At 36.0% G+C, this 14738-nt stretch overlaps 2 protein-coding genes across 4 annotated transcripts; one reads left to right on the forward strand and one right to left on the reverse strand.

The window, feature by feature from the left end:
- Positions 1-85: 85 nt before the first annotated feature.
- On the forward strand, positions 86-9368 carry LOC137950271 (probable ethanolamine kinase). Of its 2 annotated transcripts, none has more exons than XM_068796660.1 (12): positions 86-245; positions 709-846; positions 2228-2319; positions 3140-3246; positions 5242-5347; positions 5531-5653; positions 5771-5862; positions 7365-7449; positions 8049-8154; positions 8252-8318; positions 8780-8872; positions 9004-9368. In XM_068796660.1, the coding sequence occupies exons 2-12, from the start codon at positions 710-712 to the stop codon at positions 9133-9135; spliced, it is 1140 nt and encodes a 379-aa protein (XP_068652761.1). In that variant the 5' UTR covers positions 86-245; position 709; the 3' UTR covers positions 9136-9368. The 2 variants fall into 2 exon arrangements, with proteins under 2 accessions (XP_068652761.1, XP_068652762.1); XM_068796661.1 differs by lacking the exon at positions 86-245 and adding an exon at positions 2434-2482 and having other exon boundaries at positions 757-846.
- A 1716-nt stretch (positions 9369-11084) lies between these two features.
- On the reverse strand, positions 11085-14714 carry LOC137950261 (uncharacterized). 2 transcript variants are annotated; one of them, XR_011111930.1, is made up of 5 exons: positions 13654-14714; positions 12156-12320; positions 12001-12052; positions 11563-11858; positions 11085-11367 (listed from the first exon to the last, which is right to left on the reverse strand). XR_011111930.1 is itself a non-coding variant. In XM_068796647.1 (4 exons), exons 1-4 carry the CDS (start codon positions 13905-13907, stop codon positions 11769-11771), a joined length of 561 nt encoding a protein of 186 aa, XP_068652748.1. In that variant the 5' UTR covers positions 13908-14714; the 3' UTR covers positions 11378-11768. The 2 variants fall into 2 exon arrangements, 1 of the variants encoding a protein (XP_068652748.1); XM_068796647.1 differs by lacking the exon at positions 11085-11367 and having other exon boundaries at positions 11378-11858.
- Positions 14715-14738: the final 24 nt, after the last annotated feature.

Here is a 14738-nt window from a genome sequence, read left to right on the forward strand (position 1 = left end):
TAACCTTTTATCTTACTCGTCCGTCGTTTGTCATCGACATTTTCAGACCAGAGATCGATTGAAGATATTTCTGTGTTCCGAAAAAGACCAACAGGGGAGGCTGAAACGTTCCAACACGACTGGGAGGCTGAAACGTTCACGCCATCGGAACTTTCTCCTTGATCTTTGCTAGAAGCGATCCAGACTTTGTATTACCAAGTCAAACCATCTTGTCTCTCTTTCGTTTCACTTTTAATCTTACGGCGGTGAGCCCTCCTTTTCTCTAATGTTTCCTTGTCGGGTTTCCTTCTCTGCATTTCGTCGTTGTTCACTACTACTATCGTTACCATTCATTAGAAATTAAGAAACTTCATCTGTATCAATAGAACTCTAGTCTGGAAGATAAATAAACTTCTTCTGTATTAATAGAACTGTGAATATCATTTCACAAAGCGCCGTCGCTGCGAATTGTGAATTTATGATTCAGTTGAAAGTTAATACCGTTTTTAACTACCTGTTCCTTCAGAGAAAAATCTAGGGTTGTTTCGTCTTTTCAGTTCAACTTGTCACGTGCAGTGTATCGTGGAGAGGATTTCCGTTTTTTTGTTTTTTTTGTTTTTTAGGGAGAGGATGCTCCGTTAAGAGTGGAGGCTCGAGTCGGATCTCCTTCCGTTTTCGTGGTCGTCGGGAAGATTATTAATAGGGATATTTTTTGAAATTGGCATAAAGCATGGGAGCGGAGAAAATCTGGAACGCCATGGAAGTTGCAGAACGAGTACCGGACAATGGAAGCACCTCCGTCATTCCGTCGTCTTCTCTCACCATTGATACTTCTCTGCCTCCGCCTCAGCTCAAACCTCGTGTTATGTACGTCTATATATCCCTCTCTCTGTTGTATTCAGCTTTATTATCTTGCTTATGGGTTTCAAAACATGGGTTTTACATTTTCTTTTATTTATTTCATTTTGGAACTGTGTCTTTGGATTCAGTTTTGACAGTCGGTTGTGCTCGTTTAGGATTTCCTGATACTAAAGTGTTTCTCTACCCCACGCTCTTCAAGAGATTCGCCACATTCCCGATAGGTTCAGAGTTTCAATTTCATTTTATTTAGTAGTCGTTCTTTTGTTCTCTTTTGTTTGGCTTTGACGTTTGCTTCTCGTGCCTTTTCCATTTAGTTTAGTACAATATATCTTGTTCCAGCGGGAAATTTTTAATTTCTATTTCATTCCAGCATTTCTATTTCTCGCTTTCTTAATTTCTCTGGTGTGCCATTAGCAGTTTTGCTGTCCATTTACTTTTCTCATTTCTGTTACTGTTGTATCGTTGTCTGCTTTTGTTCAGTTGTCTTATTTTCTTCCTACTGTTTGTTAACGAATCCAGAATTTTGGATCTCCTTGTGGTCTAAATGTGCTTTATGATTATTCTTATTTTTGGGCATATATTGCCATAATCTAAGGCTATTTCTTCCATCAAACTCTTTGTATTAGTTTTCATTGTATTGAGATGAATCCTTTTAGCCCTGCTGGATGAGGATTCTATTGGTTTCTGAATTTTCTTTATTTCTCTTGATTTTCTCAATTGCTCTTCCAAAAATTGTCTGATCGACTATGATTAATCTTCAGTCATTTTCTTTAGCCTTTATGATACCTATGTTATATTTTTCTCTCTTCGTCAATGTTTTTCTACTTGCTATATTAAACATCAAATTTGGTGCAATTATATATTTGTTTACTATACTTCCCTTCTTTCGTTTTGGTTGTGCTTCTGTTGAACAAAGTGGTCCTCCACATCATCTGGAATTAAGCTTGTAGTTAGGTTTGTCTAGACAATATCTGGTCATCAAGGAGATGACCAGATAGTCTAGACAAACCTAATCATCTCGATGGCAATCCTTTACTTCAAGTTTTCTACCTCGACCAGATAGTCTAGACAAACCTAACCATCTCGAGGGCAATCCTTTACTTCAAGTTTTCTACCTCTGTTTATTGTGTTGATGCCCTACCTCTTCTTTCCAATCATTTGTACTTGCAATTATTTAATAAATTAATCTCAATGCTCATTTGGCCCAATGGCCACATGGGGGTCTTGCAGTTTGAGGTATTTCGTTCAAGACTCACCAAGGGCTTGGGCGTGTAGTGTGTTTAATTAATATTTAAAAAAAATTAATTTACCCTCTTCTAGTCTTGTCCTTTTTTTGTTCTTCGGCTAATTTCATGGCTGAACTCGTACGTTTGCATCTCTTTATCAGAGCTTTGTGCAAGGATCTTTTCAAGAAATGGTCATCTTATGATGATTCGTGTTTCTCAGTTGAAACTGTTTCTGGGGGCATCACCAATCTCTGTGAGTCTAATTTATATCTTTTTATCTTTTTTCTTCGTATATGGGTTCTTGCAGTCTTATTCTTATCTGCTGCAGCACATAAGCACTTTGTAGAACTGATTCCATCTCTTGCAGGGAAAGTTGTATGTTGAAAGAAAAAAGTGCATGATGAAAGAAATAAAATGTATGTTGAAAAATCTCAGATGTATGCATCTGAAGATGCTTTTGTTACAATAGGTCTTTGATGTTGTTTTATTCAAAGAATATTTTGAATATTTTGGTCTACCACTATTAATGTCTAGGTTTAATTGGTATTATTACTTCACCAGTCAATATCATTCCTTTAAAATTCTTTCTTCTGTCTAGCCCATAAATTCCTTACAAATTTCTTGACAATGAGTTTTCTGTTGGCCAAGGGTGTTCAACAGTCTCACTTTTTGAAATGAACTTGTCATGTTCCTTGTTTTCTGGAATTGCATAAGGTTGGTTCCATGTCATTTAATGATGGTCTTTTATTCATGTCAACCACCTGCCATGCCCATTTTTGTCACACTTTGTAGAATGCCCATTTTGAGGGATCTGCTCCCTCTTTCTTTGTAAATTTTTTGTTTACATATATAAATACATCTTTATAAAAAAAAAAAAAATGTATTTTGAAATTTTATTTGAAAAATTTCTATTTTGTTTTCAATATTCCACCAAGGATTTTAGATGATAATTGAAGTTTAAATTCTGAATATTTTTCATGTTTTATTGACTTATTAAAAGTTCTTGGTGTAAATCTTGTATGGTATTGCTACGAACCAGTCTAAGCTGTGGTTCGTTCCTTTTTTACTTTTAGTGCTGAAAGTATCTGTCAGAGAGGAAAATGGAGACAATGTTCTCTTAACTGTTCGATTATATGGGCCAAATACGGAGTATGTGATTGACCGTAAACGGGAGCTACAGGTGAGCAATCAGGGAATTTTTTTCTGAATGTTGTTCTTTCATTCATCATTTCTGCTTCTTTGAGCAGGTTTTTTCTTGCATTCTTGTTGGTACTTACTGTGGTTTTAGGTGGATTGGATATTTCTGACTTGATACTTCTGCGCTAGTCACTATTAAGAGATTCCTGCACTTTGGAATTACTGATATTGGAGTTTTGATTGTTCCTTGTTTTGTTGATATGTACTTGCTAAACATATATAACTGATATAATTGGCACTATAAGATTGAGATAGCTTCCTGTTTGGACTCACTGTTTTGTGCCAAGTAAAATGTTAGCCATGATTCCAAGAAGAAACTTGAATTATATCCTTGTTGATGAACTGGCAGGAAGGTTTTCAAATGAAATTCCTTCATGTTGTGACTCAATTTTGTGTAGTGGGACAAATGTGTGGGCAACTGTTAGCTGTGTTTATTTTGACAGAAGACTCCATGTTGTATCTATTGTTAACTTAAGTTGACTGATAATACAGAGTGCCTTGGTGGTTTTTTTGTAGCTAGGTTGACATTTTCTATGTGGATTGATACATGCGTGTTGTTTCGTGAACTTCTATCTTTAATAGGCATCATAAGAAGTGATGCAAGTTAGCCTTATATGTTCGTCAATAAGCTTCTGTGTTTTGGTTCTTCTTCAGTTCTAGGCATTGCACAGTTTTTGTCAGAGATATTAAGGCCCTTTAGTGGCATTAGCATTGAAGTTTAACCGTATGAAGTGTCTGATGTATTGGAACCTGTTAGGTGTTGCTGAGCACAATGAGCATCAAGTTCTTTGTCGAGTAATGTTGGTGTATACTTTACTTTTGGCACTGTCAAAATTCTTGCTTGAAACGGTTTTTTTATAGAGTAACCTATGCATTGAGCAGTTTCTGTCATTTTCTTGGGATTCTTGTTTTTCTCTGTGTGTTTTGCCTTAATAAAAACCATTTATAAGTTGAAAACTTATTAATGACTAAAAGATATCTCTTATATGCCCTGACATAACTGCCAGATGTGCATTAGTCCTCCTAAGGGGATCACAACATTTGCTCTGGATGGCATGAGATTGCTGTTTGCTGTTTCTGATGCATATGTGCTACCCATATAGCTGCAATACTTTCAAAAGAAAAGCTATTTCAACCATATTCCATGGTATCATGATAAAATAATTAGAAGATGGTGTATAAATGTAACTTCTATGTGCTTTCAGGTGCAGACATGCATTCTGAAGGGATAGTTATGAGGAAACAGCTCTTGTTAGCCCTGAACTCCTTTCCAGTGGAGTTTCTGGTTGCAGTAACTTAATACTGCTGCCTTGAATGTGGAGATACTTAAAATGCAGTTTCCTAATTGGCAAGTGTCCTGATCATGTTAATAGTTTCTTCTTACTTTTTGAGTTTTACAGGCTAAATATCTTGGATTTGCCAAAAGATAGTTTCTGATATCTCCTGTTTTAAGGCTATGGATTTCAATAACCAGCAATCGTAAAGAAAAATTCATCATAGTTGTTCCCAGAAATTATAAGTAGTTATTTTAAAATCGTGGCCTCTTAAATTCTCTACTACCACAATTGTAAACTTTCAACTGTTGGGATGATTCCGTCTCGTTCTCTTATTGATGCACAAGGGAGGAGGGGAAGGATCACTTTATTGCATCTGAGCACTAGATCATCAACTTATGTTTGATCCTTTCTTAAAAAAAAAAATAATCAAGTTTTATCTTGGATTCAATTTCATTATAGATATTGTTTGAAAGTTCCTGTCCTACTAGATCTTGCTGGGAGTGTGTTTATATCTGAGCTCTTTTATATGTCTCATTTTCAGAAATGTGATTGTTGATTTTCTATACTAATAACTAATTCTGTTAGTAACCAAATAATATGCAATGTATAATGTGGAATACTTCATTTTTTTGCAATTAATTGTTATGTCATGTAGCTATTCAGAGAGAACTTGTTAAGCTGATATAATCTGCTGTTGTTAGGCCATTCGCTATCTCTCGGCTGCAGGATTTGGTGCAAAATTGCTTGGTATTTTTGCAAATGGAATGGTACAATCTTTCATAAATGCACGGACTCTTTCTCCACCTGGTGAGAATAATGCTGAAACTCTGTAGTATGTATTTCTCATTGCCCCATACTCTTGCTACAAAATAAAAATAATACATTTTCTTCTATATTTGATTATATCCTTATTTTTATATAATATGTTTATTTCCTGCTCTGTATCTTATCATTTTTGTCAAAGTGAGAGCTTCCTTTGGTCTCTGACAGATATGAGTAAACCAAAGCTAGCTTCAGAAATAGCAAGACAACTTCGTAAATTCCATCAGGTGGAGATACCAGGTTCCAAGGAGCCACAACTATGGAACGATATCTTCAAGTTCTTAGAGACAGGTAGAAAATTTTCCTTCCGAGTAAATCAAGTGTGAAATATCTTTTTTGGTGTTTTTGCTGTTATTTTTATTCAATCTGTGTCTTTAACTTTTGCATTTATTACTGTTGCTGGTGCAGCATCTGGGCTTAAGTTTGATGAGAGTGAAAAACAGGCAAAGTATGATACAATAGCTTTTACAGAAGTGCGGAAGGAAGTTATGGAACTTAAGGTGATGATCCTTGTCTTCAAAACAGCATCTGGGCTGTTTCTTTCTGTGAACCTTGAGCAGTCAAGTTTCCAATTTTTGTCCTTGCCTATTTTCAACCTCCTTTTTTTTTTCTCTCTTTGTCTTTCTCATTGCGGGATTAGCTATTGTGACATTCATCTTATACTTGTGATAGAACCTTGCTTTTTTAGATAAGAATAATAGCTTACTCCTCTATTGTGGCTCAACTAACTGAATTGTGATTGGAGGGTTCACTGTCTTAACTTTCTTTGGATAGATTCTTTAGCATTTCTATTAGCATATCAGACAATATCTGGTAGTTCTTGCAGTCAAAATGTGAGAAAACGTGATGATTCCATAATGCAAGCTATTTCTTGCAGACCTTTTGCTTGTATCTCTGGAGAATGTACTTTTTTTGTGCATGCCAATTTTTTTGTTTCTCTTCTTTGATACATAAATTCTCTTCTTATCTAAATGGACAAAACACAATTTTAAGGTTTTCATACAGTTTGTTGTTTCTCTTCTTTGATACATAAATTTTCTTCTTATCTAAATGGACAAAGCACAATTTGAGGGTTTTCATACAGTTTAACATGGCTGTTTGTGTTCATGGTCATATATTTGAAGCCACAAATGTGATAGATGGTCAACTTGGAAATCCCAAACACTGAATATTTGCAGATCTTGACTTGCTGGATGGGTCTTCTTTCTTTGAGAAATAAGTGTTATTGGGTACAAATTGAAATTTTAGAAGGTCAAGGAGTTGAGATAGACTTGATTAAACTGATTTGACCAAGTTGACTACTCAATTCTTGCATTGCCTTTTTCATTTCCAATTTGAAGGACTACTTTCATGCACAGGAAACTATTTTTGCTTGAACGATTGAGGTGGAAAAACCTTGGGTGTGTCTGGAGAAGGCAGTGGGGCGAGTTTTATAGGGAATCTGCCTGCCCCATCCCGCTAAATGCAGGGACGTGATCTTATATTTTCCCTGCAGGGTGGGGATGGGATCATATATTTTCCTGCAGAGCGGGAGTTTAGTGAACCCCAAATCCCTGCACAAGTTTGAAACCCGTTCTGTCCTGCAAAAACTTGTCCCCATGTAAATATGTGCTACATTGTATACCTTTTTTAATCAATGTACTTTTGAAATATTTTTTAAAGCTCAAAATGGTCATGTGTTAAATAATTGAAAAATCAACCTTGTCACATGGCGGGCCGGGTTGCCGGGTGGGGTTGTGAATGAGAGCCCCCCCCGAACCCACCTTGCTGCCATTCCTAGATGTGTTTGCACTTTTAGATATATTTCTTGTGTAGTGTGTGTTGGCAGAGTGCAAGTGTACTATTTGAGTGCTAAAATACAATTAACAAATACTTTAACCCTATTGAATGACTGAAACTGCTGTTTCTTTGGATCATTCGTTCTCCGTTTGAGTGCTGGAATGCATGTTTTTAGCCCATCTTGTAATGACATTTGATTTGTATTCTTGCTTTGACTATACAGGGTTTAACAGATCTTTTAGATGCTCCTGTGGTATATGCCCACAATGATTTACTTTCTGGAAATTTAATGCTCAATGACGATGAAGGTAATGGCACTTTTCTGTATCATAGATTTATTTTCAATGAGAAACCATAAAAAAAAAAAATTGAAAGATTATTTCGGTCTGTGATGTAAAGAGATTTTTAACAGTTATTATAAAAACTTATGATTGTTGTAGGATTCTGGAAGTCTTTGTTCCTCTTTAGAAGAATTTGGTGTGCTTCTGCCAGTTTGCTGTATCATTTGTTGAAGAAAGCATGTTTGATATACAGAATTTATGTTGAATAACTTGATGACATGCTAATATTTGTCAAAAACATTAGTTGTGACTTCTCAATAAACATATAACCTCCACCAACCAAAATGCATGGAGTGTTTTGTATATTGGTTTGGTCTTGATTTGGCTATGGCAACGTAAGCAGAGATGGATCCCATGTGGACCTGCCACTTAAATCATTGCAGTTGAAGTACAGTCTTTCAGGCAGCTTAATTTTAATAGTGTTCTTCAATAAAAAGAATTTACTCTTTGTCATTTCAAATCTAGGAATAGAGTTTGATCATCACTGTTATTTTGGAATGTAAGTTTTTTCCTGAACTTTTTAGTATTGAGTTTGACTTTATTTACATTGTTATTGTGTTCTCCAGGGAAACTTTACTTCATTGATTTTGAGTATGGGTCGTACAGCTACAGAGGTTATGATATTGCCAATCACTTCAACGAATATGCTGGATTTGATTGTGACTACACGTTGTGTGTGAACATCTTCTGTCTTATAGTGAGCTTTATTTTTTCTAGAGCTTCTGCGCTGTTGCACAGTTTACTGATTTGAGTGATTTTATTTATTTAGGTATCCTGCTAAGGATGCACAACATCATTTTTTTAGGCACTACTTGCAACCTGACAATCCTCAGGAGGTATATCAAGTTGTATCCTTGTAACATATTTTTGCTTTATTTTTCTAGACCCAATCTCCTGAAATGTTGGGACATCTGTGGTTTATTTTAATATTTTCACATCTGTCCTCTCTTGTGACTGGCATGACCATGAAAAGATGAAATCCTTTTTGATGCTCTGGTCATAAGGATCCTGGGCATAAAAAGGTTGCTCCACGGTTAAGAGGCTAGTTGTAGGCCCAACTTTGGCCTTTGGTTCAATTCATATGGGACCTTTTTGTTGTGAGGTCTTGGGTTCAGGTATCACCAGGGGTTAAAAGGGGAGTGTGTGAGTGTGAATATTTTACATTAAAAAAAAAAAAAAAAAAAAACTTTGTTTGTTCAGTGCATCAAATCCTCAAATCTGGTCGAGCCTTCTATTCATTAACTAGTGCAAGATTAATCTGTTCTCATGACTGGTCTACTTCCTGTCTAATTACCAGGTTTCTGATGAAGACTTAGAGGCAATTTATATTGAAACAAATGCTTTTGCATTGGCATCACACTTATACTGGGCTCTGTGGGCGCTGATTCAGGTGTCTTCATTTTCTTATCTGTGATCTAGAGTTGCAAATCTCTAAAATAATTTCTGCAGTTTTAAGCTGGAGTTCTAATTTAAAAAAATGGCTGTGTTCTTTTCTTTCTGCGGTCTGTGTGGTGTGTGCAGGCGAAGGTGTCTCCTATTGATTTTGATTATCTGGACTATTTTTTCCTTCGATACAATGAGTACAATAAGAGGAAAGACAGCACTTTCTCAATGGCAAGGGAGTACCTTGGGGATGGTTGTTGGGTCAGATGAGTTTCTTCTGATGACCTCATTTCCTGGAGCTGTAACTGTATCATGTTGTTTTGGTAGAGAAAAAAACGCAAAAATGGTTCATGTTGATGTCCTGTACAATAACAAACATAAAACTATTATTCAAGCAAGTTTTTAAGCAGAATATCGAGCATTAACTTCATTGTGTTTAAAGTGATATGGTTTTCAAACTATTGTATTCACTTGGTAGTATAGATGGTACAAGTCAGATCTTTTGTGGCCATAAGAGTGCTTTAGCAATATCAGTGAACCCTATTTTTCACAAATGGAAGAAACATATAGAAATCGATTGTCACTTTATTAGGAAGATAGTACAGGATAAACAAGTTACTCTTACATTTGTTCCCAGTGATGATCAAGTTGCAAATATTCGATAGAGAAAGAAACGATTTTCTAAAGTACAAATTCATTCATGAAGATGATCACTACATGTGCTTGATAGATTACAATAACAAGGAGTTGGTTGAGTTGTATTAGTGTAACCAACTGCATGTGTGTAATACATGTGCCCTAGTGGCAAACTTGTAATTGTTTTAATTTGTGGGAATATATAAAACGACCCTAACCAGACAAGAGACATCATTTTAGGTTTCTTCACGTGGAATAAGGCTCTATTAAAATATCGAACCATATTAACTCTGTTGAATTTTTTGAAAGAGATAAATACTTCACTAACTTATTATAATTTGAGTATAATGAACTTTTTTTTATAATAAAGGAAATAAGTAGAATCCAATTACAATTAAACTACCTTTATCCCAGTTACACCCAAAGTTAAACACTAAAATATAAGTTCTAGAACGATCAAACATAAATAGAAGACTAACTTAGCTAAAACAATTTTAACTGAGACTCTTTTGTGAGACCTCCTTCTATGAGACACCTGTAAAACTCTACCATATTAATTCTGGGCTCTGTGAGACTTCTTACTGTGAGAATCATGTATGATTCTTTTATATATGCTCTTCAACACTCCCTATTAAACTGGAGTTTATAAATTCAACTTACAATGAAAAAGGTTTTTGGTTTTCAATCTTCATAGGATAAATTTTTTTCATAAATGTTAAATCTTCATAATTCTCTCTCCCTTTTTTGAATATTTTGGTCACATAAAAATTAACTTCAACCGAAATGAAAGTGAGTATGCAACACTCATACTTCCAAACGAATCTAGAATATGACCCTTTAAAAAAACTATAGAGAGACTATAACGATAAAACTTAATAAATTTGACCAAGTATAATTTTTTTAGGGTGACCCCAATTTTTCGGAGTTAACTATGCGAAAGATACACAACCAAGTAAAAAAACGTAAAACTTGAAAACAAAATCGAAACAAGATATTGTATACATTGGATGAGCACATCATGAAGTGATTAAGTTGAGTTGTCCCCAATAATTGAGTTTGATCCCCGAACATAACATCCTACAAGTAAGGTCCATCCCGCTCAATTCCCATAAAACGTTTACATAAAATTTATCTTAGAAAAAAAAATCATAATTGTTTTGAAGTAGTTATTTATAAAATTATTTATAGGAATTAGAATATCCATGATCTTGAGAATAATTAATAATTTTTGGGGGTTATTAATTTCTTTTAAAATTGTAAAATTTCTCTTGGAATGAGTTTCTATTGGAATAAAAATCTCCAAACTTGTAGAAATATGTACTCTCAAATGTATTTAGATGCATTAACAAAGTGGTATTACAATCATTTCCACTCCAAAAGAATCATGTATTTTACCCATCAAGTCAATTCCTATAATCAAAGGAAGCAAAATCAAAAGGCAATCGCCTTTATGAGCTTGAGACTCAATTACCCAATCAAGTGGTTACCTATCTTGTGTGATGTGTTTCCATAATATGATGTGGTGATGAAGCATCTCTTCAATGCTTAGTCCTTTATCACAGGCCATGACCGAGCTCCATCCCAAGACAAAAGAAGCAAGGATTGCTTCTCATTCTTACACATAGGTCATGGCCTGTGATAAAGATGAAAACTTCTTTGCATGAGAGAGAACAAATAAATAACATTCAAATGAGCAGATCTGTATCTGGTTGTCAAGCAATACCGAGCTGTATCTCATCAACAGTTGAAATATTAATTAAATCCTAGGATCTCTATCATCCTACTTCTCACTCAAACCAGAACACCTGCTTCAAACGCTCACTTTAGATTCCAAAAAACATCAGGCAAAACCACTTGAGTAGAAAACTGCCAAACAATAGGGAAAGAATAACAAGTCAATCAGATGGTAAAGGATACTACGCCGGGTAAAAAGGATGGCATAGTACAAAAAAAATTCCCAAAATGGTAAGAAGGCATCTCTATCCTGTGTTTAATTGAGTAAATAGCAAGGAGAAGACACTACAGGGTAAAATTATGGCATACTCGAAGCAGCTCTCTTACTTTGCTCTGTAAGAAGTCCCTATTCTTCTACAGTTGCGATTAGTCTGCACAAGTTGACTGGATATGACCTTTGACATCCTTCCATGTATTGCTTTCTAGTGGATCGGGTCACATCCATCAAGGCTGAATACTTTGCTTTTAACAATTGTGGCCAAACCCCTCAACAGGCTTCAGAAATGTTTGCCGAATATGTACTTGTTTATAACTCAGTCTGCTCGAAATGTATAAACTTGAATCCTCCCCAAACCAGCTAGCAAGTACTTTGATATGACCATGAAAGCCATAAAAAGTGAGACCTACATTCAAGAAATGGAGTTATTTCCATTTGTATATAGCATAATTATATGAAGTGTGACAGGCAACAAAAAATGAAATTACTCTTGATACATGACATAAACAGATGAGATGATTATGGCCCAACAGGGGGAAAAGATGTACCAGTAGAGGAAGGGTCAAGAAGCTCCAAATTGGCCATAAAGCAAAAGAAAACCTGAAAAGTAAGATTGGCTGTGTAAACAACAACATCTACTTAGACCAAAGAACCTGTGTATGCATGTGTACTAAAGAATATGAAGGCAGAATGCTTTACTTACAAGAAAAATGAGAGGATACCAACTAGAGTCACAACTGGAGCCAGAGACGGAGGTAAAGGTACCCATCTATCATCGGCTTTCTTGATTTCTCTTGAGAAAAAAACTGAATATAAAATGATTCCTATATTCAGAAGAATACCAACAAATCCAAAGTATAAAGGCAACCTGTAAAACAGAGACATGAGAGTGAGAAATTGATAGACATCTGTAACATCATGTAGTTCCTCCAGATGGGCTATCCAATTTAATTACTTAATGTTTGAATCCAGTCATCATTCTTCAAAATAATCAGCAGAAAGTAATAATATCAGCTACCTGAAAGGGTTTGAACCTGCATAGAAATTGAATAGTTTATATAGGTCCGAGTTTTCTATTTTATTTGCCTATTTAAAGCGGTGACAAGAATAATTTCTGAAGCAAAAAAACACATCAAGGGAAGGTCTGTGTTAGTTAAGAACAACCAAATGTTGGATACAAGAATTCCCTTCTTTTCCAGCACATCCAAAATTCCCATTCACTTTACAGCAAGCACGAATCAATATCAATGCCGCAGTCAATGTAATGGTGACAGAGCTAAACGTCATGGGGGTTCTATGTAAATATCATTCCCATTAAGGTTTTGTTACTCCTAAAGAAAACGAGAGAAATCTGAAATATGATCTCCAGTGTATTTACAAGGAAACATACGTGGATCTTACAGAAAACAGGTAAAATCTGGACCACTTTCAAAAAATCTAAAAACAGAAAAGAAAGAAGTAAAGCTTCAAGACTGCCTTCTGGTAAAGAACATTCTGCTCTTTAAGAATTGGAAAGAAGTTCTATAGTACTCAATATAAATCCTGCTCACTGCAAAAAAAAAAAAAAAAAAAAAAAAAAAAAGATTGTTAAAGGGTATACGACCTAGGTCTTTTATGTCTAGACGCTAGAGTGTGGTTCCATGATAACAGAGCAAATGTTCTTGAGGAGATCTGAAATTAAAAAGATTGCTTGCTAGGAGGTTCAAAATGAATCTTAAACTTGTGATTTTTTCTCATGTTGTTCTGAACCAATGCAAGTATTGTGTTCATGGTGATTGTTCAATGAGCTACAATCTGATACCAAACATTTCAAAATTAACACGTACAAGCAACTGAAGTCCAAAATCTATTTGAAACTAAAATTGCCCTCTAGGACATATCTTGATATCAGTGACGAGTAGTAATCCGTCTAACAGGTGGACGAATTTCTTCAACCATCTCTTTTTCAGGTAAATCATTTGTATTATGCATATTGGAGTAATTTGACTATAACAGCAGTACTCGTACAATCTTTCAGAACAATTTTGTGCAGTAATTTTTTAAAGAAAAACCAGAGTGTACTGTTCTTAGTTTAATACACAAGCCAACACCATACTCCTGAATTAATTTCAGCCTTCCAGGCGATAGAGTTAAACAATTCAAACTAAAAAGCCAACAATTCAAGAAAAAGTCATCTCAGAAATCAAGAGCCAGTCTTGTACCTCCTGATTCGATCATCTAACCACAAGACATGAACGAGATTGGAGTGTCGATCACCCAGGTAGATAATGAAAACAGCCGAGGTCATCCAAAGGACATTTTCAATGACCTCGGTCCAGGTCCGAGGCTTCGGAACTGCAGGGGACGTTGGCGTCCTCGACAACATACCATCCTCCAATTCGTCACCACTAGAGGCATAGCCGTTGCTATATCTCTGCCTGATATATCCAACGGGGACTGCGCTCCCACCAGACATGTTTCCTGGGGAAACGATATGAACGAGATAATCCCGAGACAATAGAATCCCTCGAATCAGTTCCACAACACAGCAAGAAATTCAAAGTTCCCAAACACCGCGAGACTATAATCTGCAAACACCAATTCCGTAACTCACGAGTCCAGATAACATCACAAAATCACTCTGGAATCCAGACAAGCTTACTACCCGCTTCTGAAATCCTATTTTTTTCTGACTAAACCCAGGTAAAGGATCATTGCAACTCCAAATTCTTGAGAGGCCTCTTCAAGAAGACAACTACACTACCAAGTCGAATAAAGCCATGCACCGGATGAAACGACGAAAAACATTCAATCTTCAACTGAGACCTACATCGTAATCTTCGCCTGGAGATGGATGTGGGGATCCACAACCGGAGTGTCCTATACCACGTCCTAAATCGAACGCTCAACTCCCTGAGAAAACAATATCGCCCGACATCGACATATGTCCATTGGTTTCAGGCGAGACGCCAGAACAATCCAGACACGCGACTGTAATCTCTGACCTTGGCGAACCCAAGAAGAGGAAACTTCAAATGTGATTCTCACAGAGCCGCCGGTTGATTGAAACAGAAGGGGGAGTGATATTATAGAAGGAAAGAAACACGAGGAGACGCGAGCGGGATGCGTTTCGTGTCACAAGGATTAGAATCTTCGATGCGCTTTTAAAAATCCACCATTGAGGAAGGAGGCTTCTTCCCATTCGTTCCAAGGACCATGCAATGGGTTTAAATGTATGAAAAGAGAATGACAGATAACCGCAAGGCAGGCACCTTCTGTGTCTTGGAGTGGGCATTAAATTCGGACA

This window comes from Aristolochia californica, unplaced genomic scaffold, assembly GCF_029961685.1.
Source record: "Aristolochia californica isolate CCGP_79_NKW_82.1479 unplaced genomic scaffold, dmAriCali1.0.hap1 SCAF_14, whole genome shotgun sequence".
Taxonomy (NCBI): domain Eukaryota; kingdom Viridiplantae; phylum Streptophyta; class Magnoliopsida; order Piperales; family Aristolochiaceae; genus Aristolochia; species Aristolochia californica.

Coding starts and splice junctions, on each gene's coding strand:
- LOC137950271 (XM_068796660.1), top strand. CDS start 710: ATGGGAGCGGAGAAAATCTGGAACGCCATGGAAGTTGCAGAACGAGTA. Junction 5,654..5,770: donor CTTCAAGTTCTTAGAGACAG/GTAGAAAATTTT, acceptor TTGCTGGTGCAG/CATCTGGGCTTAAGTTTGAT. Junction 8,319..8,779: donor AACCTGACAATCCTCAGGAG/GTATATCAAGTT, acceptor TCTAATTACCAG/GTTTCTGATGAAGACTTAGA.
- LOC137950261 (XM_068796647.1), bottom strand. CDS start 13,907: ATGTCTGGTGGGAGCGCAGTCCCCGTTGGATATATCAGGCAGAGATAT. Junction 12,321..13,653: donor TTAGATGATCGAATCAGGAG/GTACAAGACTGG, acceptor TCTGTTTTACAG/GTTGCCTTTATACTTTGGAT. Junction 11,859..12,000: donor TCTTGACCCTTCCTCTACTG/GTACATCTTTTC, acceptor TCTTGAATGTAG/GTCTCACTTTTTATGGCTTT.